Source organism: Engystomops pustulosus, chromosome 1 (assembly GCF_040894005.1).
Source record: "Engystomops pustulosus chromosome 1, aEngPut4.maternal, whole genome shotgun sequence".
NCBI lineage: Eukaryota > Metazoa > Chordata > Amphibia > Anura > Leptodactylidae > Engystomops > Engystomops pustulosus.
The window spans coordinates 55537479-55564003 of record NC_092411.1 but is presented as its reverse complement, the minus strand read 5'-3'; the positions used below and the strand labels follow the sequence as shown (position 1 = coordinate 55564003).

Sequence of the window (26525 nt, the reverse complement as noted above, 5' to 3'; positions counted from 1 at the left end):
CTTTCTTTTGCTGTCAGTAATGTATAAAAACATTTTACTGTATGAATAAAACCATAGAACGATAACCATTTTCCAGAAAACAGGATAGAATTCCTCATTTTTAACACTAATGATAGTGCTCCACTCGTGTGTTTTCCCAATAAGATAACTAGGGCTGCTGACAAATTGAAGTAGAAAACTTGTCGTATGGCAGAATTTTTCCTCCCGTCTTCTTCATACACGTTGTAAAGCTTGTTTCATCCTCATAAAGGTCAACTACAAATATATTCCTGATAGAAACACTTATGCCAGACACACAGCGATCTGCCATTTTATTACGCAATTATTGAACTTCTGTGTGACTCATTTCTTTATGCAAATTACCACCCCACACCACACTCCAATCTATCCATCCAGAAATCACCAGTTCTAGTTTACGTCAGACTATTTTCCTTACTGATATTCTCTTGTCTTTCATTTTTAACTACCGTATATACCGGCGTATAAGACGACTTTTGAAGACAGAAAAATCTTCTGTCTTCTCTGGGGTCGTCTTATACGCCGGTAATCGTCTTATACGGCGGGTCCCGGTGCATGGAGAGGGCTCACGGGCTGAGCCCTCTCCATAGCCGGTAAGTCTTTGCTGCATATTGCAGCAAAGGCTTACCGGTAACACCCGCGATCGGTGCTAGCACCGATCGCGGGTGTTTGCACAGCGATGGCTGCCGGCAGCCTCAAAAAGCTGCCGGCAGCCTCAAAAAGACATCGGGGTGCATACTCACCCTCCGTTGGCCCCGAAGTCCGCGCGGATCGTCTTCCGCGCAGTCTTCTTTCTTCTGCTGGGCGCCGCCATGCTTTTCCCCGGGGCGGCGCCTAGTATGACGTCAGCAGCGGCGCGTCATACTAGGCGCCGTCCAGGGGAGAACAATGGTGGCGCCCGGCACGAAGTTAGTGAAGACAGAAGACGGGCGCCGAAGCCAGAAGAGGACCAACGCGGACATCGGGGGAGCAGCGCTGCAGGTCGGGGCCACCGGAGGGTGAGTATATAAGTTTATTATTTTCTATTAATGCTGGGCTGGCTGGATATTACTGGGGGCAGTGCTGTATACTACTGGGGGCAGTGCTGTATACTACTGGGGGCAGTGCTGTATACTACTGGGAGCAGTGCTGTATACTACTGGGAGCAGTGCTGTATACTACTGGGGGCAGTGCTGTATACTACTGGGGGCAGTGCTGTATACTACTGGGGGCAGTGCTGTATACTACTGGGGGCAGTGCTGTATACTACTGGGGGCAGTGCTGTATACTACTGGGGGCAGTGCTGTATACTACTGGGGGCAGTGCTGTATACTACTGGGGGCTGTGCTGTATACTACTGGGGGCTGTGCTGTATACTACTGGGGGCAGTGCTGTATACTACTGGGGGCAGTGCTGTATACTACTGGGGGCAGTGCTGTATACTACTGGGGGCAGTGCTGTATACTACTGGGGGCAGTGCTGTATACTACTGGGGGCTGTGCTGTAATGGTAATGTTGTTGTTGTATGCCTTATGTTTATGAGCGACAGTTTTCCTGCTATATACCTGTATGTCATAAGAATTTACATTAAAAAAAGGACCATGTTAAATTCAAATCTGTTTTTTTTTTTAATTTTTACCGGTGTTTTGTATGCGTTGGAAAAGGGGTAGTCTTATACGGCGAATATATCTTAAACTCTATATTTTAACAGGAAAGTAGGGGGGTCGTCTTATACACCAGGTCGTCTTATACGCCGGAATATACGGTATATTGGTTTTATTGAACAATTTACATTAGTACAAAACTGTAGAGCGATTTCCAACAGTACAATATCTGGATAGCGAAGCGTCCTATAAGAAATTATGGTTTAATAATAAAAATGAGAACAAGACGATATACTTTAAAAATAAAAAGTCAGTCATAAAACATACTGGGGCAGATTTATCAATCTGTCTAAAAGTAAAAACATTCCAAGTTGCCCATGTAGTTGACCAATTACAGCTCAGCTTTGTTTTTACCAGTGCTCATGAATATTTTGAAGGGGAGCTGTGATTGGTTATAACGGGCAATTAGAAATATTCTGACTTTTAGACAGCTTGATAAATCTGCCCCGCAGTGTTCTAACATATCTAAGATAATCTGAGGTTATTAGCATCTTGCCAACAGTTCAATATGTGTTTCTCGGTTAGGGTAAAACTTCAGTAGATGTAGATTTGCAAATTCTATTTCATCCCTCTATGTTAAAAAGTGTAAACCTAGACCGCCTTAAACCGCGCCATATTCATCAACAAGGCTCTTACAAGCGAATAACTTTCCACTTTTTGTGAATGAGCAAACAAACCCCAAAAAGTTCCACAACTGGAATCCTGGAACTCACTGAGTCTTGTAATATATATTTGCAGTGCTGCATAATGTTTACACCAGAACGCATTTTGCTTGCTCCCCAGTCTTTAACTGCTCAAAGGCTTGGGATCAAGACGAAACAAGTTCTGATCTAAACGTTATGCTGTACTGCAAATACATATTACCTGTGAGCAGGACAAATCTCTGGGTAGGCCAAGTTCGAGGCTTGGGCAGTCTCTATTACGGTCTGTCTCTGATACAGGAGCAGTATATTCAAAATATATTCCTAGGGGGTAAAAATATATTAAAAAAAAAAAAAAAAACATTTCAAAATCACTGCTTTTCCCTAGAACACATATAGACCACTAAAATCATAAACCTGTTCCCAAAACCTCTATCAAAATATTAAAGCAATTATTTCTGGCAATAAACCCAGTAACAGAAAACAGAGCCCAAAATTTCCTAAGGGTGCCACTAGAAAGTACAATTATTTCTTACAAAAATGAGAAAAAGAGCACCTCTAAAAACTGATACAGCAACAATTGAAAGAGTGATTTAACTAGCTATAAGTTCTGTTTCAGATGACGGTGGTCAGTCTGTCGATCACAAACCATGTGGTGTTCAGCATTCACTTGGCTTGGCTTTAAAATATGTTGGTGCACGAGCACCGGTGTATCACAAATCTCCCCCTAGGGGTCTATGTGAACAGTCCGATTTCAAATAGAGGTTGATTTTGTCAGAATCTATAATATATGTGGACTTTGTACGGAACCTTAGTCTTCTTGAGATAATCTGCCATGCACTACATTTATATTTCAACATTGAAACCGACACAAAATTTTATGTTATTACCGTATTTTGCGGCTCATAAGCCGCACCAGACTATAAGGCGCATTAGTCCGATGCGCCTTATATATGTAATAATTACATATATAAGGCGCATCGGACTATAAGGCGCGGGGTCCGGGGGCGTGGCGGAGACCCGACGGGACGGGACACGACGCCGAGACGCGACGGGGAACGCGGGGAAGGTGAGCGGGGAAGGTGCGGGGAAGGTGAGGGGAAGGTGGAGGAGGGCAGCGGACCATACTTACATAGGTCCCCGCTACCGGAGACAGCAGATCTCCAGCGGGAACTGCAGACCACGCGGCAGAAGTTGTTCATGCCGCGTGGTCTGCAGTTCCCGCTGGAGATCTCAGGTCTCCGGTAGCGGGGACCTATGTAAGTATGGTCCGCTGCCATGTGCCCTGCGCCATACATAGGGCGCACCGGACTATAAGGCGCACTTTGGATTTCCACGGAAATCCAAGGCTTTTAAGTGCGCCTTATAGTCCGGAAAATATGGTACTATGAACAAGCAAAAAAAATTCAAAAAGTAAATAAAATTCAAAAAGGTTTAAATAAAATTTAAAAGGTTTTAAAGTATTAAAAAATGCTGAAAACTTACCATACATCTACTATTGCTTTGTAAATTGACTAAATGAGTTGCAACAAGAAATCAATACTTAATTCTGTGACTTCTAGGCACAGCTGGTTGCTCACAATGAAATATCCAGACTTTTACTTTAAAATTTAATTTTATGCTTCGTATCCCCAAGTCACGCTGATTTTCATAAGTGGGACTTGACACATTTGTAAGGTGGGGATTTTAGCAGTGATAAACTCCACAGATCTTACTATTAAGCTTATTCTAGAAAAGAAAAAAAAATGGAGGATAAAAAAAAAAAAAAAAAAAAAATCAGTGCATAGCTGAAGTTTGTATATTTATTCTGCAATAGTGGATTTGGGAAGAATATAATGTTATGAGAAATTATTTCCCTCTTTGATCTCTATTTCTAGCTGTTGACCTTTATACAAAAATGTAATATTTGAAAATAGAGAACCAAACCTAAAAGAAGGGTTTTTTTAATACATTTGTAACATTCCTAAATAATGCATGAATATTTAAAGCATGATGATGCTCAATACAATAGAAAACTGGACCTGTGATATTGTGATGGAGCCTTTAAAAAGCCACAGGGTGCTGACCCGTGCCTCAGACACTGCAGCAGAGCTATGGGCTGTGGTATCACACTGAACGAGCCAAGAAGCCAATGGAAATAATAAATAGCCTGTGAATATAACTAATGGGAACAAAGTATAATAAAGCACAAACATTCTATGTCTTTGGAATAAGAAGTGTAACAAGTCCAAAAAACTTAAGTCTAAGACCAAGAAACAAAATCAATAATTACTTTAGCCTGACAGGGAGATCTCTGTGGGGTCTACAACACCAGTAATATTCATTGTCCTGCTGTTTTTCACTTTGTTCCATTCACTTTTTTACTATATATAGCTAAATGAGGGCTTGTTTTTTGCAGGACAAGTTGGAAAAGCACAGTAATGTTATTTTGTATAAATGACAATCATTCTTCTGCGTGTTAGCGGGATTACCATGTTACGCATGGCATAACCATATGCATAAAGGGGGAGATTTATCAGGACTTCTATGCCAGATTACACACACACCTACATATATACATACAGTATATACAGGAAAAAAGAAAAAGTTGCAGCACAGTGTGTGTATACCCCTATGGAGGGGGGTGCAAAAAACGCTCCAACCTCCAGGTACAAAACTTTTGTAGCCAAAATAAATGAAGCAGCACCCCAATTTTGATAAGGTAACATGCTTCTTCAGGCTTGTTCTGGAATAAACAATAAACTTTGCCTCTTTTTTTACCTTATCGAAATTGGAGTGCTGCTTCATACGGTATATATAAATAGAGAGGATTAATCAAATTTTTCAAACACTCTGATTGAAAGCATTTTGTTCTGATAATTTATAGTATAATATATAACAACGTTTCTAGTTTTAGGTGTATTGATGATTTCTGCCCTGGAGATCTGTGTATTCCAGGATTTTTGCTGGACCCGGAGCACTCTGGTGCATTGGGGTGTGAAGTCTCTTCAATTTATTGCTGCACATGCCCTCCCATGTACAGGCGGTCCCCTACTTAAGGACACCCGACTTACAGACAACCCATAGTTACAGACAGACCCCTCTGACCTCTGGTGAAGCTTTCTGAATGCTTTACTATAGTCCCAGATTGCAATAATCAGCTATAAGGTGTCTGTAATGAAGCTTTATTGATAATCCTTGGTCCCATTACAGCAAAAAAATGTTTAAACTCCAATTGTCACTGGGGCCAAATTTTTTTTTTACTGGATCTACAATTATAAAATATACAGTTTCGACTTACATACAAATTCAACTTAAGAACAAACCTCCAGACCCTATCTTGTACGTAACCCGGGGACTGCCTGTACTGATAATAAGGCGGAGAGGGAGGGCTGTGCTAATTTCAGTGACAAAATCTCACGCACCAGTGTACCAAAGTGCTCAAAGTGCAGCTACAATCATGGAACATAAATGCATTTTTTCACAGTCCTGCTGCTACTAACATATGATGCTTTGCTCAAATCTGCTGAAAATTTCCCTTTAAATGCTATATGATATAATATAGTAATATTATATGTAATATGTAATAAATCTATAAATGATGTATCAATCACCAGCCAAAGCAAACAGCTGGTGGAAGGCTCAGGATACAAGGAACAGAAAGTTATCCTGGAGAAATCTGCTTAGCTGTTATTTGGCGGTGCTCTACCGTTGTGTCCTTTGGAAATTAACATTAACAGAATTTAATCAGACTCATCATCATCATTTGCTTTTAGGAAACTAAGAGTCATCTGTAACCTGTGCCCGGACCAACTTCCTATAACATAAATGAGATTTATTGATGTTGCCAAAGTTATGTTATCTTACCCAAATGAATGAAAAGAATAAATAAAAGTAAACAAGGGAGCGGCTGTACGTGGCATTATTAGTGGCTACCACTAGCGGGCGGCTCCTCCATCCATACAGTCCATAGTTTCCATATAAAGCCCAAATGGATACATCCTGCCCCCTCCTGTATATACTATGTATGTAGTGTGATCATTCACTCTGAAGAATAAAAAAAAAAAAAGTTCTTTTTGGCAGAAACTCGACTGGATGTGTGATCGCAGTAACAGTAATGGCATTCAGAGGAGAAATTATCATGTACAGGAGGTGTTAAACGCTAGGATCCAAAGTCAAAGGCTTCCTACCGGGGTCTTTTCTATTGACTTGGGTAAAGAATTAAAGGCAATTTGTCACCAAGACAGACCCATTTACATGGAGCATATTACAGAAGCTAAAGTAGGTGGCACAATTCTGGACACTATACTGCCAGGAAAGATCACATGTACATATCTCCCCTGTGATCCATCAAGACCTGGAAAAAGAGCATGTGATTGATATATTATAACATGTTCAATAGTAATAGAAATAAGGAAATGTGATGTACAGGACAGGGCGTTCCGGGTTACGTCCAGTTGAATTTGTATGCAAGTCGGAACTGTATATTTTATAATTGTAACCCAGCCAAATTTATTTTGGGTCTGTGAGAATTGGATTTTAAAAATGTTGGAACCAGGATTAACACTTAAGCTTAATTTCAGACACATTTGATAACTGTTACAGCTGATCATTGTACCCTTGGACTAAAGTACAGTAAATTACCAACATCTAGAGGTCTGTTTGTAACTAGGGGTTGTCTGTAAGTTGGGTGTTGTATTTGTACCGAATCTTCAACAGGTTCTTTTGTGCAGAAAAAGGTGATAACAATACTATTAGGGTGGACTATCAAAATTCATTAAAAAAAAGTTGGTGGAACACCTCCTTCTCCTGGGGTATAGTAACTACCTGGCAGAGCCAACAATTCCAGCCACTCTCCCTTCAATGCTATGGGAGTGCTGAAAATATCCAAGAATAAATGCGGAGTGCTCCCATACAGATGAATTGATAGGAGCTGTACATGTGAGGGGATGTGTTACCCATGTCAAAGGATACGACAGTGTCCACCACTTGCTGCCTGCTTCTACTCTGTAATAGATGAATGTGGAGTCCAGACATAACCTGGCACATATAATAATTGCATTGTTTTTGGCACGTGTAAATTATTGCTTATTGGTGCACACTGATAACAAATCAGCGCAAGTTCAAGATTCTAAGTGTTGACGTCAAAATCAGGTCGGTAAGCCATATTAAATTCCCCTCCCTCATTTCAGCCGGCTGTGGGAAGGAGACCCACCCATATGTTTGGTAGTGCAGCTGATTCCCATAGTCCTGGTATATCCTAAGTGACATCCTATAAGCCATGATGGGACACGTTATCGTGACTCAATTCTGCGCCCCTGTAACACCATTATAGACACCATTATGGTCCAGTCACTGTCCTGCATAACAGGTTGGTGATGGCTCCTTTCAAAGTTTAAAGGGAAAAAAACCAAGGCATATTGGAACACATTTGCTAAGAACAGTGCACGTTCTTAGAAAACTGGATAACTGATGCATGTCCCTTAACAAATCTGTCCCATTGGGTAGGGATTAGAGATGAGTGGGAACATATTGCCGGCAAATCAGACAAATTGATACCCCTACCTACTTGCCATGGCTTTGATTGGCTAGGGGAACACCATCAGTAGGGTCTTCCATGGCCTATCACTATGTCCGGGACGTGTGTGATTCACCTGAACTCCAGACCTGAACTTAAAGTTCGGGTCCCCTCATCTCTGGTAGGGAGCTGATCATCACCCCACATGAAACCTTTCTTTTTTTTGTCAACACTTTTTTTTTGTCAACTTGGCTGGGCATCCTAAAATACCATATACAATTTTTCGGATGATTATGTGACAGGTTGAGGCGAGACCTCCGCACATACACACTGACTAGATAATGTATCAAGGAGCGATTTTCTATTTTTAGTCCCCTGCTGACAGTAATAAATCTTAGATGCATTTTTCTAACCATAAACTGTTTTCTCCATTATTAATAAGTGTCCCGTAATCCTTACAAACAGCCTGAGACGCATTGTCGAAGTGATTGACGCTCAACACAGATATTGTTTAAAGTAGGACGCCTGAAAGAGACAAATTAACCCTTTCACCTATGCAATGTAACTTTGTCAAGAAGACTCTTGTTTACCGTCTGTCTCAAAAGAGAATACTGTGGTGCCTACAGGGAAATAATAGCGATAGCCGAAAGAATGGGGAAGAAAGGACTCCTAATCTGAAGAAGGCGGCTGTAACCCTTTAACTGAGAGCAGGAAAGTTCAGAGGATGGAAAACTAAATAAGTTTGTGATTCTTTGCAGCTAGAGAGCCCTGTAGAGAATGAAGCTGCGATGCTCGGCTGATCTCTCTAGAGCGGCACTGGTTAAATCGCTTGCCGTTGTGCTCTGCCCTGGTTTGATGAATAGGAATTCATTTGCTAGAAGTGCAACAGAAGACCATTGTTAGGCACAGATTAGAAATGTAAACACTTCGCATTTCCCACAGCTACCAGCTTCACAATTGATTCTGAATGCGGCTTTCAAGACAATAAATTTAGGGTGTCAGTAGAGCAGCCAACCAATAGAAGAGCAACAATGCCTCCTAGTGGTGGAAGTAAGAGACTGCACACACTTACCTGCTCCTGTTTATAGGAATGAGTGACAGGTCTTTAGATTTCAGAAACAAAACCCATGATCCACCGAGATTAAGTCTCAAAATTACACTCAACAGAACAACAAGTTAGGAAGGAGCGGAGAACAGTTTAGAATTTTTAGTAAAACTCCACTTAGAAGATATTCTAATTCTACACCCAGATCAGCCTGACACTGCACCCATTGCATGACCTCTCCCCTGATCAATTCCTTCTTTATAGGACCTCCGAGGGTAGCCGAGTGCTGTACTCCGTGATCTCTGGCAATCCCACAGACGTGAATGAAGCAGCCACTCATTCATGACCATCCCTTCCATTCATAAGGGGATACAAGGGACCCCCATTCTCATGATAATTACTGGGAGTCTCAGCACATCCAGGGAATATGGAATGACTTGAAACTACCGGAATACCCCAGTAAAGAGGGTGTGTTAGCTCATATGACAACCTCAAAGTCCAATGGATAAGTACAAAGCAGATTCATGAAGTCTTAATGCAAATTATTTGGGTGGAAAAAGAAAGGAAAGGCACAACACAATGTTCTAAGGAAAGATTCTACAAAATTGCTATTTCATGGTGAATAGGAATATTTAATAAAACGTAAAAAGTCCCCTTTAAATGTACCAGACAGTGAGCAGCCAACACACGACATGTAGATGTAACATGCCCAGCGCTTGCTCGCTCTGCCTGTGAAATTCCCTGGTTAATAGCTGTCAAAACAAAGCATCCTTTACAGGTAAGAGCCGTACACAAGGTCTGGAAGGGCATTCCCAGAGGGCCCCGATCTAGCAAAAACCTTTCTGTAAACCACCTCCTAGAGCAGAGAGGAGAAAACGTCCTGGTAAGGTTCAAAACATAAGAAAACGCAAGGAAGTGGCGGGGAATTGATCGACTTATTTGCTACAGCTCTTCATTTTTAAGCAACTAGTATACTGTTACTTAACCATCTGCTACATGCACACAAATATTCACTGTACATAGGACAGTATGTATAATCTTCTCAGCTCAGCCTGCTCTATAACATGATGGCTGCAGCGAGGACACAAGGTACAATCTGCTCGGCTCACCCTGCTCTATAACATGCTGCCTGCAAAGAGGATGCAATGTATAATCTGTTCAGTTTCTCCTGTTCTAAAACATGCTCCCTGCAGAGAGGACACCATGTATAATCTGCCTAGCTCACAATGCTCTATAACATGCTGCCTGTACAGGACACCATGTACAATCTGCTCCGCTCACCCAGCTCTATTGCCACGATTCTGCACTGAACCCCTGCATGGACCCCCTCTAGTGGCAAGTATGCAGAATACTTGCTAAACCCGCCCTCTGGTGGCTAGTTCTCAGCACTGCAGCTTTATCCCGCAACTTCCTCCTGAGGTCACGTGATCTTCTCTGTGATATGGCCTATAAATGTGTTACCTGGAGCACCTGTCTTTGCTAGAGTATTAGGTCTCTGTGTGCTCCCGCCCTCTGTGTGCTACGCGCACTTCTGCTTCCCAGTTCTGGTGTTGGTGGACGCAACTCTTCAACCCGTTTTTGCTTCTTTTTGGCCCGGCCTCTTACCAGTCACTACCTGCCCAGCTTTCACCATGAGCCACTTCCCTACAGGCTAAGCATCCCGCAAGCCCCTGGCAGCAAAATCCATCATTCTTTGCAGCAGGTTTTGGTGAAAACTTGGGGGGGGGAGGGGGCTTGTGTGCTTCACATACCAGTACTTGTAAGTACTTAGGGAATCTGGAAAAGTGGAATTACATCCAACCTGCTAGGGACATCTAAAACATGCTGCCTGTACAGACACTACGTACACTGTGCTCAGGTCACCTCACCCTGCTCTATAACATGCTGCCTGTACAGACACTACGTACACTGTGCTCACCTCATCCTGCTCTATAACATGCTGCCTGTAGAGAGGATGCAAGGTACACTCAGCTCAGCTCACCCTGCTCCATAACATGCTGCCTATACAGGACTCTATGTACAATCTGCTCTGCTCCTACAGCTCTAACATGCTGCCTGCTGAGAGGACGTAAGGTACAATCTGCTCAGTTTGCCCTGCCTGCAGAGAGGACACTACTTCTTATAATCTGCTCAATTTCTCCTGCTCTGTAACACACTGCTTGCAGAGAGGACACTATGTATAATCTGCTCAGCTCACCCTGCTCATTAAACTGCTGATTGCAGAGAAGAAACTAGGTACAATCTACCAAGCTCCTCCTGCTCTATAACATACTGCCTGCAAATAGAACACAATATACAGTCTCCTCAGTTTCTCTTGCTCTATAACATGCTGCCTTCAGAGATGACACCATGTGCAATCTGCCTAGCCCACCCTGCTCTATAATATGCCACCTCGGCTATCCAAGCTCTATAACATCTTGTCAGTTGATTGGATACTGCACAGCTATCCTGCTATATAATATGATATTTTCCTTTAAATCCATAAAATATTTCATAAAGCATTCCAATCAGCCCTTGAATTGGCACAAGCTGCACAAGTAAGTCCTCACGTTGAGTCCTTTATCTCATGGCTGTAGCCGCTGAAGGGACACTTCTGCACACTCAGGCATGAAACAGTCTTTATTTTTCAGTCTTGTACAAGGTCATGAAGCACTCACAAGAGCTAAAACCACAGTCACACAGCGAGGATGACATAATCCTCCCAAGTACTAGCCCTGCTATTAACCATCAGGTCGTACAATGGGCTGAATATTTTCCAAAACAAGAAATACTCCTGGTTACTTAATGACAGATTTATAGATAAGCTCAGCCCCGCTCAATACATCTGTTTGTGAACAGCGGCCAAATTGTCAATCACGGAATAACATTGTTTTTGTGACATGCAGTCAGCCCTGCTCTTGGCTTGTTTTCCTGTTTATTATAGAATAATATCATTTGTATTGTATTGTAATCTTACACGACGCAGTCAGAATCGCTGCAGGGGAAAAAAAACTAGCAAAACAAAATCTGTTTTGCTTCTAAAATTAATCTTCATGTGATTATGTGTGGGGACTATGTGCGAAAAACACAGAAATGAGGTGTTTTTTTTCTATAAATCCTGTGCAGGATATAGCAATGATGATACCCCATCTACTGCTATATTCACTAGCATACACGTAGTTATAATGTATAGACAATAGAAAGCTCATATAAGCAGCTTTAGGCGTAAAACTGGAAGATAGGCCGATACTTTAGCTCACCGGTAAATAAATTTGCTGAACTTTGATTACATTTTTATTTATTATTATTAATAAAGTACAAATATAAAGTATAAAAACTGTTGTGCCCAAAACTGCACTAAGCAAAAATAAGCAATTCTCTAATTTACTCTAATTAACCATCTGCAAGTGTTTAGCCGCTAGTACCTGGCCTCCTGGTGAGCTAATAAGAGTTTGCCCAACTCTGTTACGCCATCCACATAATTTAACCTATTTCCAATGGATGCTTTCCTTATCCTATACTACCACCTAGTGGTTCTCTGTGGTACTACAACTGTGTTAAAATGGTTAATGTTCTTATTGTTTACACTAAATTATTGCATTATTTTATTCTTAGTCTTCTCAGTAACTTTGCAGAGACTGTCAGCTTCTGTCTCCCTTCAATGAGACCAGCAGCTCTGTGTGCCTAATCGCACAGCAACTGCACCAGATCACTACCTAAGCTGCAAAAGCTACTATCCAGCCCCAGCTACAGGACCAGGGATGAGACTACTCACAGACTACAAACCTCTACCTCAGCCTGGTATCCACTGCTGTGCTGGATTGCCTACTGAATGAAGAGACTGGGGGGAAATTTAACAATATCCTACTGGATCTGACAGTTTCTAACTAGAAATAATCATTCTGACTCCTCGACTCAACAGCCAAGGTTCATAGATTTCTGCTATTGCAATCAGGGCCGGATTAAGGGTGGTGGGCGCAAACAGGTGGAGGCCCTTCCAACAATGTTTTTGGAGGTATATAGCCTGCCAGCCCCCCTGTAGTATATAGCCAGCCCCATGTAGTATACAGTCTGCCAGCCCCCCTGTAGTGTGCAGCCTGCCAGCCCCCCTGTAGTGTGCAGCCTGCCAGCCCCCCTGTAGTGTGCAGCCTGCCAGCCCCCCTGTAGTGTGCAGCCTGCCAGCCCCCCTGTAGTGTGCAGCCTGCCAGCCCCCCTGTAGTGTGCAGCCTGCCAGCCCCCCTGTAGTGTGCAGCCTGCCAGCCCCCTTGTAGTGTGCAGCCTGCCAGCCCCCTTGTAGTGTGCAGCCTGCCAGCCCCCTTGTAGTGTGCAGCCTGCCAGCCCCCTTGTAGTGTGCAGCCTGCCAGCCCCCTTGTAGTGTGCAGCCTGCCAGCCCCCTTGTAGTGTGCAGCCTGCCAGCCCCCCTGTAGTGTGCAGCCTGCCAGCCCCCTTGTAGTGTGCAGCCTGCCAGCCCCCCTGTAGTGTGCAGCCTGCCAGCCCCCCTGTAGTATACAGCCTGCCAGCCCCCCTGTAGTATACAGCCTGCCAGCCCCCCTGTAGTATACAGCTTGCCAGCCCCCTATAGTATATAGCCTGCCAGCCCACTGTAGTATATAGCCTGCCAGCCCCCTGTAGTATACAGCCACCAGCCCCCTGTAGTATACAGCCATCAGTCCCCTGTAGTATACAGCCATCAGCCCCCTGTAGTATACAGCCATCAGCCCCCTGTAGTATACAGACATCAGCCCCCTGTAGAAAATGGCGATGTCAGCAATCTCCCCCAGCGAAGGCAGCTGTGTCTCACTGACACAGCCGTCATCCTAGACCCCTATGTGCATTGTGGGCGGCCATGGGCCGCTGCGCATTGCACACAGAGACACAGAGCTGAGCTAAGTTGCTGGCTGTCGGAAACTGGTGGGGGCCCCTTAAAAAGTGAAAGTGGTGGGGGCCCCGAAGCTCGAGCCCTATGAGCCCCTCCTTTAATCCAGCCCTGATTGCAATGGTAATTTACATGTATTTTGGGAAGGAGTTGAGTATCATTACTTAAGGACAACACAGCAACCTTGGAATGGATGGGGAGAAATTTCTTGTCTCTGATGAGCTTCTCAAAGAATGTGACAAAATAAGTGACAGCAACTTCTTCTCACAGTAAAATACTTAATAATAATGGTTGTGTTTGAAACCAAATTTGAAAATATGTAAAGCAATGTAAGATTGATGATTCAATGCAGTCTGCTCAGCCGGGCTACTGCCAAGAGGTTCCGTATTGTGGCAGTGTGTATATGTAAAGAGAATGAAGAGCTATCTTGGCATCCCAAGCGACTACTGTAAAATACTACACTTATATCATGGCCAAAAACTTGTAGAATGCTGAAACATTATGAAAAACAGAGCATTGGTATTTATATGAATAAATGCATATACCAATTTCAGAATGTTCAATGCACTTCATAGATTGAGGATGTCAAGAATTAAGAATAACTTTGTGTAGTGGGTCAGTCATTAAAAGTGCCATAGATGGCATACTCTGAGCAAGAATATCTCCCCCCAAAACCCCCAGAAATAGAGAGAATAATCAGATAATGTAAAGCTTTCACAAAGTGATGAAGGCCTAGGATCCGGATACATATCTGGATCCCACGTCAGACAGAGAGGAAGTGTATTATTTATTTCTTGACATCTGGACATCTGCGAAAGTTGGACAACCCCTTTAAATCATTATTTGCCCATTGATGCTGTGGAATTATCCTTTTTCCGCCAACTTTACAGCAAATTCCAAAGTGAATCTGCAACAGATTTTTTTCAATCCCAATTTCTATGCTTTGTGGATGTTTAAAGGTCTAATCAAAAGTTTCTAAGAAAAGGTTCTGATAAATAAAAAAAAAAAAAAAATATATATATATATATATATATATATATATATATATATATATATATTATATATATATATATATATATATTTTGGGAGCCAAAAATAAATGTCGGAATCACATATTTTGTGTCAGTTTTTGGTGCAATTTTGCGGTCCACAAACATCAGTGGACAGTAATGTCATGAGGAGTATCAGTCATTTATCATTTTCCTCTTTTTGGACTCATTTTTGTGCCGACAGCGATTGGCTCTAAAAACTGCATCACACACGGCATATGAGATTCCAGCAATATTTCCGAGGTCCACCTGGAAGAGAAGGGGTCTGAGCAGTTCTTGACAACACATCGAAAAGCATTCAGCAAGACACAGGATTAGCGACTAGAGCCATGTATTTTTAACCGTCCATCATATTGGCCTGTGTTATTATCCAGGCCTGTACTGTGTACTGCCAGTAAGACTTGGATTGAGCGTCAGAGAATTTGGGTCACTTTCACCACCAGGCAGCTAGATGAAAGTGAAGAATAGAATTTGAGTTTTGTACATCCAGGATATTATATATATCCTTGTGTTTCATAACCTGAATAAAAAATATGTGCCACTGTATGTATGTAGAAAAATGTATATCAATTACAGGTGACAAAGGTTTAGGGCTCATTCAGACGAGTGTGTCCACTGCATGTCTGCAAAAAATTCATATATGTGATATCCATGTGCAGCCAGTATTTTTCCCTTGCCCAGCAACATTTGAGGAAAAACGGATTTCATCCATACTCATCTGGTTTTTTTATGCAGATCCATTGACTTACATGCAGAACACGGACCTCAATAAGAGGAAAAAAAATTGTTGCAATTTTTTTTTTCTCCCAGTCTGCACATCGGTGAAAAAAACAACATGTGAACAGACCTTTAGTAATCAATGTGTCTGTATGAAAAAGTAAAACCAAACAGATAGCATAATGATTTAAAAACCGCCCATGTGAATGAGCCTTTACAGATTAGAAATCAAAACTAAATTAAATGTTATGGCTCGTAGCTAGTGGTGTCAATTTGCCGGACCGGCGCGGCCATAAATAGGGCAATATCTCCGGGTCGCTCGGGAAGCACTTGAAGTATGGATCTGCTCATCTCTAATAGTATACCCAACAGAGGAAAAGAGAACCCTTTGAAGAATGGAAAGAAAAAAATTACTTTTCAACTTTAGCAGAGACGCAGAACTTAGTGCATTTAATATTAGACGGCTTTGGGGGCCTTTTTAATTCCCTTGTGCAAGATTTTGATGTTTGTGAGGAATTGGCACCAAAGTAGCTGAGATTCCTCCTCAAGAACACAGCACACAATACATTTCAACTCCACAAAATAAGACAATCTTCACTCCTTCCTCTGCCTTCTGTGATTTTGTCTTTTACATCATCATGGAACTCAGGTAAACTTTGTCAAGAAGTTGCACAAAAGGTTTGGTCTCACGGTAGAGAAGTAGTCCCGGAACAGCGAGGTGGCATCAAAGATGACTCTTTATTTTTAAATCCAAGTAAATCAACTGACCAGTTGAAAAAGGTTCAGATGAGTCGAAACGTGTCGGTTTTAGAGGTTATTATTTTCTTGGATTTAAAACATAGAATAAGCTTTGAAGCCACCTTACAGTGCCGGGACTTCTTTCTACTTTATCACGATTTCTTACTCCACATGCACGAGGTGTGCTGAATAAGGTCTGGGTGCTGTCCACAATGCGATTACATGGTAGAGAAGGAGAGAATTAGCGACAACTATGTGCACCAATAAATATTTGACCAAATTTATTTTCAGTCACACATGGCCACCATCCACAGTGGCACAACCACCCCAAAAAGTGTACAAAAAACCTCATAAATATCTATAAATTTATGTTTTTGTTTTGTATGTTTGCTTCTAATATTTGTCAAGATTGAAAAAAGTTGATCAGAAGCAAATAATAGAAACGAGAGGCAACAAGCCATGACCACAGCATGAGTAGTGTTTTGCAGGCAGATATTAATCCTATGCCACACATGGGACAAGGGTATTAGCAACCTCATATGTCTCCATCCACGACTTCCTAATTATTTCACTTTGAGAACAAACTGGGAATTTCAGTCTTTAAGTGCAAAAATGACAAATTTACCAAAAGATAAAACGGATGAAAGCAGCAAGTGATGTGTTTTCTGCTTAACCCCTTCTGAGATAAAGCGGCACTGGGGTTTAACAGCGCTAGTAGGATAAAGACCTTCTGTTACAAGTTGCCCAGAGGAGAGCAGGGAAGTGCTCGGCAGCAGATGTGTCTTCCTACCTTTGTGTCTTCAGTGCTAACTCCAAGTTCTAGCACAGCCTGGGGAGATTTCATTTTTGCTTGGGTGGATTGAGCCATCTGGAGGTTGAGCTGCCAGGCAGTTGTCTCTAGCTAGATAAGAAAACACAAAAAAGCAATAGTTACTTATTCTATGTGTTACTGAGCTCATATACACAAAAAAGTCGAACAGCCGTTTTGGCAAACAGAGTATAGAATTATAAAGCGTCTCCTGCTTTATGCCATCTGTGTCACTTTACTTGGCAATCAGTTCCAACATATTACCTAGAATGCATTAGGTAGAAGACAACATAAAAGTGGCACAAGAACAAGAACCCATAACAAGTGGGTGTGTAATAAATAACATAACAAAACCTGCTCAAAATTAATCCCACAAGTAAAATCAGCATTGAGTAGGGCACTTTATCAGTTTTCCCGACATAATTTTCCCGTTTCCTGAGGATATGTTATGTAACAGAAAATTCGCTTTTTGGTGCACCAGGTAAAGGGGTAAAGGGCTGCTTGGTCTGCTAGTGCATTAGTTTTACTTCCGTCTATGGAGCCCAGTGCTGCCTACCACTACCCACTACTACACCTTCCACACGCCGTTATAAATAAGAAGTAAATGTTTGAAACGTGTCAAAGACAACCATTTTTACATTTTTTTCATGTGCATATGATTTTTTTAACTAAATATGAATTAACCGCTTAACGCCAAGGCCCTTTTTTGTTTCTGCCTTTCCATTTTTCACTCCGCACCTTCAAAAATCTATAACTTTGTTATTTTTCCAGGTAAAGCTTGTTTTCTGCCTAACAAATTTCAATTCATAGTGACAGTATTTAATGTTGCATTCCATGGGAAAAAAATGAAATGGTGAAAAATTGGTGAAAAAAATGCATTTGCGCCATTTTCTTGTGGACTTAAATTTTACTCTTTCACATTGCTCCCCAAATGAGATGTGTTCTTCACTACTTGGGTCAGTCCGATCTTGCGGATACCCAATTTAAATAGGTTTTATAACGTTTGCATACATTTACAAAAATTAAAACCTCCAGTAAAAAAAAATAAAAAAATCTTCATTTTGCTGTCTTTTTAATACTTCAGTGTACAGAGCTGTGTACGGTGTCACTTTTTGGGAGATGAGATGACAATTTTAATTATACCATTTTTAGGACAGTACTGCCTTTTTATTCATATTTTTATATGCTGCAAAAATGGCAAAAAAAGTTTTTTCCATTAAGGGGTTAAACACCGGGAATAAGTCGTTTGATTTTAACCAGACATTTTGGGACACAGTGATACCTAAAATGTTCAGGATTTTTACTGTTAATTTATATTAGTATCAGTTCTAGGGAAAGAGGGGCGCTTTGAGTTTGTTTGCATAGGGCCTAACTTGCTGATCAGTGGGGGTCTCAGTGATCCCAAGAATGTTAGTGATCCCAAGAATTAGTGCCTCAGATGTATGAATAATGTTCATTGGGACAAAGATTAAAGGCGTATTTGGGGATTTTTATGCTGATCACCTGACCATAGAATAGGTGATCAATATCAGATTATTTTAGGGGAGCTGAGTGACAGCAAGTGACGTCACCTCTATTCAACAGGTTTCTCAGTACAATTCATATGCAGCTCAGCTGTAATACCAAGCACAGCCACTATACAATGTATGGCACTGTAATTTGTAGATTGTGACAGTATAGCTCATCTCTTTAGATTGCACTCTTTAGATATCAAACTTCTTCCCTACAGTACAAACCACTAACCCAACGAGATCCAGTAACTTATACCTAGAGCTGGTAGTCATGTGGAGCAGTGCTATGTAATGACCCCAGCCATAGCTCCTGTATACTGATAAAATAAATCAGAAAGGTTTCCTCTCCGGATCAATGTGGAAGGAATGGATTCTAGTGAGGATAATTAAAGCAGCAAAATGACAAGCAATTATAGGAGATAATGTATTCATTCTAATAAGATGTATAACACTGCTCCACGCTGCTAAATATGAGCATTAGTGTGCCGTCCTAATATAGATTCCTACCCGCACCTTATCATCACTTTATCAGGAGCAGCCACAATTGTGTCTTAATTTCTATTTGTGGAAATACACATTTTAAAGATGCAGAGTAGGAGGTGAAATATAACAAGTGACAAGAGGATGCCACTGACTGACAAGTAGAAGGAAACAGCCAGAAACCAGCCTCATTTCCATTCATTTACTTCCTTAGGAGACCATGACTTCTGTTTCATTCTAATTTAAGCCCCAAATTATGCAGATGCAAAAGCAGAAAACATGCCCTTAAAGTGTATAGAACCTCCAACAAACTTGCTAATAAGTAGTTCAGTTTTTGTCTATAAGGAATAACACGGTATCTGATCAATATGTGACTTGTAAGCGTCATCCCTTCTCCATAGAGCTTCTATGTAATCTGACCCCTCAGCGAGCTGCTGTCTTACTGTTTGCAAGTTGAAATGCACAGATATTTCAAGATGCAAAGCAGATAAGGAGGAAAAGAGAGAGAGATAGAGAGAGGGAGTCAATGTAATGCAAATCCCCTTGAAAAAATGGGTGTAGACAATGGTCTGAGAGAGTTATAGAGGCTTGAGGACCTCTCTAGCTGGTCTTCTCATTCCCATGAACTTTTTGTAAAGACGTGGTCACCATGGTCCTCTTCTGCAGCAAATATCTAAAAACCAATTCAAATATAACCAATCATATTTTACCAGCTTCCCCATTTTGAGGATCCATAAACATTGGATTTCTATGCTATCTTAGTTGTCTGACGAGTGTCAAATTCACAATGAGCTTCCCTACCTAAATATCCCCCCAACCTCCTTCCTCCTTCATATCTTACCTTCCCACTACAACCCACACAGTGCATTATGTTTATCTGTGTATAACGGGTTCACAGTTTTTTGTAACACTCAATGGATACATATTATGCTATTATTATTCCAGGCTGTTTCTGGAACACGTTGGAATATGTTGTTATCTACTAATAAAAAACAGTATTCATGAAAAATAATAATAAACAGTGCAGACACAGTACAACACCATAACCAAGTTATGTGACACCCACAACCTATTAAGGGTAAATAGATCTATGGCATGTAAATACCATATGGGGATAAATATGTGCCCAACATGGAGGTAGCCTCTCCCTAAATCACAACCAAAAAAAAAAAAAAAGAAAACTATTAAGAACATACACACCCTGGAGAGTGCTACTGAGAACAAAATGGTCTGCCCTACCTTGGACTACATTTGATAGCAATGTTCTGAAAGTATGAGCTAAATTTTGAGGACTGCTACATAAACACCAAACTTAAATCCCTGTCTACAGCATAGAAAGTAGTGTTTTGTAAACACTATAGATATTAACACAATGTAATTAGATAAATCTCTTCTCCTCAACCGTTGTATTGCGTTTCAAAATGCAATGTAAATTCCAAATGCGAATGCACCCTGAGGGTGAGGTCTGTTGGACTAACTACTGGTTTCACATTTTGGCTTTCTCCGACTACTCTTCAGATTTATACAATTCTTCTAGACGTGACTTTTGACTTGAACTTGGAAATTCTCTGGGTTACTGATTTTGATCTCAATCTACACGTCTGTTATTCTGACACTTATGGTTCTCCTTTCCCCTTCATATTACTATGTAAGGAATGTTGTCTAGTTCGGCTTTGTTATTAAAGTCGGTTGTCAAGTAGGTGGGGACAGGTTCAGTGAGTATAGTCATAGGATGGCATGGGAAGGGATATTGAGCTTGGACACATAGCAGGCAGACATAAAAGGTATAGTACTGTAATTAGGGAGGACAATCTAAAAATCGGTAAAAAATTCCCTTTAACTATTCAAAAAGTCTGCAATGTTTCATGTGTTTTTATAGAGCAGATGTCCTGTTCTTCCTGTAAATGTAATTTTTTTTACAAGACCCATCATGTTCTTTCAGCTGTTGTCACCACCAAGTCCATCATTATGATGAGGTCCCCATTTTATCATGTAGGCACGTCCGTAATAGTGGGACTTTAAATAAGGGAAGTAAGACGTACGCTGTGAGTTTTATTATCTTCCTTCTGTAGTAGTCAGGCTTTATACGGTGATTCATATATTTACAGTTTGCATGAATAAATGACAACAAATATAAAACTAGACTTTTTATCACCCAAGCAATTCATCAGTTCATGCTCGGCTGCTACATCCAGGAGCTCATTAAAGCTTTGAGAAAGAGAACAAGTCTTGATGTATTACAGAAAGTTTGAAAGACACAATTTTATTTTCTCTTCCATTGATTGAAGCAGTGTGTGCAGGTCTTTGCTGGCAGACGCGATCCAGCAGAGAGAAGCTCCCCGTGCAGATGTACAGGTTTCCCTTAGGGTTTAAATTGTATTGCAATGTGGAAAAGAGAAAGGCCTCGCATTTCAGGATGGATTTAATGTCAAGATGTGAGTAACAGTGTGCACTGATTCGTGCAGCTCGGAAGACAGGATGAGGCCTGAAGAGAGAATTTGTATCCAGATATTACGATAGTATTTAGAAATCTTCAAAGCATAAAACAAAGTGACAGGAAGCTTCACTCTAGGAGCTCTCACCTCCGTACCGGAGCAATTACCAATGAAGGAAAGGTCACAGAGGGCACCCATACCAGCGTTAGACGGGTAACACTCAGCAAGCGCAGCTTTCATGTCATCTGTCACCAGTCAAGCCCACTGATGAAGGACCAATGCAATAATGTATCTTCAGACAAAGACAAAGCCTAATGTGCAGGCAAATGAGGGCGAATTTGAGGCAATTATGAATTTGTTCTTTGTATCTTACGATCGGGAATAAATTATTTTCCTTTTATTTTATGGTTTGTTCATTGCACATGGTAAAGGAGGGGTGAGCTCTTCTCACCCCTCCCCTCTCCATAGAAAGCCAGCTAGGGTAGGACACTTTGTTGTTAGACACTGACCGGGTGCTAATGACCTCGATCTTGGCCATGATAGAGGCAAATGGTGTGGCCGTATAGCAGTTCCCAATAAGGTTGTATGCATGGGGCCTAAATCTTTGCAACATTTTTCTTGGCAATTCTTTTCCAGTGTTGAGGTTTAAAAATTAAAGTAAAGTAAGATGGATTTTTGTCAAAGTAAAATTATACTGACATGGGGGGCGTGGCTAGCTGCCAACATGGCCAGATGTGCAGAGTGGAGATCTGCTATCAACCCACTTAATCCTACCGCCATCCTGAGCCATTGATAGCCAACATCGCCGAGGTCAGACCTGCAGGGGGTGAATCCAAGGTACCCTGAAACTCCTCCATTAGTAAGTAATGGGGTGCCTGCCTTTTCCTGGCATCAGCGACCACGAGGGATCGTGAGGCTGCTGACTGGGCTGGGCCTTAGCCCCTCACCAGCCACCGAGAGTCACAGACATTGCGGACACTCCGGTGGAAGGCAGATCAGGATGGGTGCCTGTCTGAACCTCAGAGTCCTCACTCAGAGCGCTTCCACTACCTGCCACAAGGCTCCAGCCACACAACTCCACAAGGTCGTGGAGCAACTGAGAACTCCCCACATGTTGCCACTTTGATGTAATGGGAGTGGGGGGTTAACACATTGCCAGGCCGCAAACCGAAAGACAGCTGTGAGTGGCTGACATTATTGTGTGTGCCTGCTGAGCAAGAAGATCCGAAGAGTATCCAAAGAAGACCGAAGGACCAAAAGAGAAACGCACAGGACCCGAAGTGTTTATAGTGTTAATTCTTTTTTTCACTACATGGGGGCTGGCCGGCAGGCTACATACTGGGATGGGCGGCAGGCTATATACTACAGGGGCCGGGAGGCTATATTCTGGGGGGGCTGTGACCAATGCATTTCCCACCCTCGGCTTATATTCAAATCAATAGGTTTTCCCAGTTTTTGGTGGTAAAATTAGGTGCCTCTGCTTATACGGGACTTGCTGAAATGGGAATACCCCTTTTAAGATACAACTGGACATAGATGATAAAAAACAAAAACATGACGTGCCCCCATATCCCTACACTGTATTAGTCATAATGGACACCAGTCATGCTGTGAAACTGCTGTTGACAAAGACGTCTTCATGCAATTTTGAATCAAAAAGTTGAAGATTTAACAACTACATACATGTCATATACAGTAACTGAAAAACTGAATTAACGAAAAATACCCAACTATGATTAATATATGGATAAACATTTGTGTAAGACATGTTGTTGGGGGGAGTGACTAGATATCATGGCTGCCCACTGGGCATTTCCTTAATACTTCTAGCATGTCAGAATAAATTCAATAGCTCATTGACTTTCTTTTATGCAGATAATATAAGAATCCCCTGGATAGAAGAGATCGTGATCTCTAAACGTTGAAAAAAAGTTTTTAATTGGAGATCTTTTGCAAACAATGACACGGCTGAGAACAACATCTAGTGCTATCTCTTCGCTTACTACCTGCAGTTGGCCCTGAAGTAATCGGAAATATGATACAGTTTAACGTAAATAGCATTCAGTAAGTTATTGCTGTAGAATTTAACCCGTCTTCACTAATTATTGTCCTTGAGAAGAGAATGATGAGGTGTAGAAGAACAGTGCAGGGGTCTGGTAAATATTGGGGAGCTGAGCTCTGATTGGTTGCCATGGACAACTAGAAGAGTTCTGCTCCCAGATACTTCTGATAAATCTCCCCCTATGCCTCTATATCTCAGAAGTTCCAGCCCTGGCATTAAAGGAAACCTACCACATGAAATGGTAGGTGTAAGATGCAAATACCGAGCACCAGCTCAGGGTGAGCTGGTGCTGGAGCTTATTTTCGTTAGTGTCCTAAAGCCTGTATCGCGGCTTAAACACTTTTTAATCTTTATAGCTTAAGCAGCTTTGGCGCACCTTGCGCGTGACCGTGCTCACGTGACGTCACCGGCTCTCCTTCACTTCCTTTGTAGGCGCGCATGGTTGCGTGGCATGGTGCGCCGAAGCTGCTTCAGCTATAAAGATTAAAAGGTGTTTAAACCGAAATGAACACAGAACTTGTGGCATAATTTATAAAACAATAACGGCAATGGCATAAAAGTGTCCCCCTAGTACAGTCCAGTTGTCCCCTATAAGTTTCTTTAAACTCTGCTGAACCTCCAAATGTTCTTCCAAGCTTATACTGAGGAGAAATCACACATACAAGCCAGAATTATTTTCTGGGTGATACATTATATAGACACATATTTATAATTCTGCTGTAACATCTTCATGTGTTATTAATTATCACTAATTCTTGTGCAACTAATTTTTAAGCATTTCCAATGTTAAGTGGGGTCTGGAGAGAATTTGGACCTAAATTTACAGACAGTCTCTAAACTATTTATCATTATAGTTTCTTGCAACATTTGACAAACCACTCTACTTTTTAGCACAGTTCCAACAGATTTATCAAGTACTTCCAGATGTGGGAGATTTATAAAGTGCAACTTTTCAAATATTTAGAAACGTGTGCCAGCCGTACAGTAGCACACGCCCCCCACCCCCACCCCTCTCTATAGAGATATATGGCGCACGGCGCCTTACTATGGGTATTGATAGGACATGTCCTATCTTTTCCCCGGGTACGGAACGGTACGGTGCTGCACCGTACCACTCCGTTCACCCATTTGCTAACCTATGGGGGGCGTATAGAAGATGTATATATGGCGGCCATATACACGTCCCCCCAACGGCCGTGTGAATGTAGCCCAAGACAGTCAAGATGCCTGCTAAAAGGAAATTTACCATCCGAAACCTATATACCCAAGTAGCTCCAGTGGCAGATTCCGCATGGCACCATGATGCTGGCTGTGCTCGTTATTCGTTTAAGGGAACCTGGTCACCAGGCAAAATCGCTATGAAACCACAATAAGTACCGTCTATGGAAGGTTGCATGTATGCTGGACATGTTTTTTATAAACTGAGAACGCTGCCTGCAGCCAGAAAAATTGACTTATATTCATGGTCCTCTTCCAGTCAGGGGGTGGGGTTCCGGGCAAAGCAGTCAATGAGGCGCCGGGCGCTCAAGGCCGCATTTTTACATAACCGCGCCTCCCTGTCTCCCTGTAATCTCAGTCTTCTCTAAGAGAGAAAGATGCAGCCGTGAGGGCCAGTGCCTCCTTGACTGCTGTGCCCGTCACCCCACCACCCTGACTGGACCATGAATACAAGTTAAATTTTCTGGTGTCAGGCTCAATTTATAAAAAGACATGTCCAGCACACATGCAACTGGCCATACAAGGTACCTATTGTGGTTTCATATCGATTTGCCTGGTTACAGGTTCTCTTTAATTTACGGTCTCAATGCGAATGCGGAAAGGGGGTGCGTAACAGCGCTCCAGAGTGCCTGTTATAGCTATAGCTATGGTGATGTCCCCCTTAATCTAGTCAATCTGCATATTTTAAAGAGTCTTTTTTAGGACAAAAGAAATTAAGTACAGTAATAGTTTACAAAAATAATAATAATCCAATACAAAGTATGGTATCTAGCATAGCCAAACGTTACAATAAGCGGATGGCACATGGTAGTGTTTCTCTGTCGTACGCATCCAGCATTACTCTTTTTTTTATCAACTTTATGCTATGGCTGAAAAAAGACGCATGAAAAATTGTGATAAAATACGCCATGCTTCAGCTTTTGCCTGTTCGTTAATTTTCTGTCTGAGCTCATATCTAAAGAAATGTGGTTAAATCAGGTATGTACACCCCCGGTTTACATAATTCAGGTTGCTGCAGCTTTTAACTATATAATTAATCTTCCTACAGGATATATTACCATAATTAGTTAAAAGGACACAATAATCACTAGAGGCTTATTTGTTATACAAGTTCTCTGAACACAGCATTTATCATAGGTTATCGTAACCTTCACCGGCCCCTCAATGTGATTACCATTACTGATACGGAGTAAAAATACACACATATAGTAATGTACACAGTGTACACAGTATATAGTACAGACCCAAATGCACCAATATAAGCTGTTGTATAGCCTGCGACCATCCCATTGACAAAAAAGCATTTCATGTAAACACGTGACATCTAAAGGACAGTACATACATGGAGACTTATTCACATGAGGTGTCCACACAAGGTGTCCATGTGGTGTCCATGAAAGATAAGTTAATTAAGTACTCATTTACAGATCAGACACATGGGCATGTTCCCACTGACACAATGTATCCATTGAAGATAATCGTCTATAGCTAAAGTGGATGTCGTGCCACGTGATTATCAGTACACAAGGTACAACAGTGAAGAAGGTCAAGAGTCAGACGTTACATGTGCAGATAGCTTAATGGGGTATTGCAGGAATAAGCGTAATTTATATTCAAATAGGTCATTAAAATATAAGCTAATATGTAATTAGTTGTGGACATACACTGTAATGAATGATTAAAATTGCTACTGTCTTCAAGGAGGGAGCCACAGCACCAGAGATTAAATTCCAGAAAGTTTATTTACATGTGCATCCAAACATGATAAGCGCGACGTAGCTTGATAAAGATTCATTGTAAATCGAAAC

At 41.6% G+C, this 26525-nt stretch overlaps 1 protein-coding gene across 7 annotated transcripts in view; it reads right to left on the bottom strand.

Moving 5' to 3' along the window:
* Positions 1-26525, bottom strand: part of COMMD10 (COMM domain containing 10) — a 238083-nt gene that overhangs the window by 193767 nt on the left and 17791 nt on the right. For all 7 annotated transcript variants that reach the window (XM_072141031.1, XM_072140985.1, XM_072141008.1 and 4 more), the window contains one exon: positions 16994-17104. In XM_072141031.1, coding sequence (XP_071997132.1) covers positions 16994-17104 — 111 coding nt within the window. The remainder of the gene's footprint in view (positions 1-16993; positions 17105-26525) is intronic.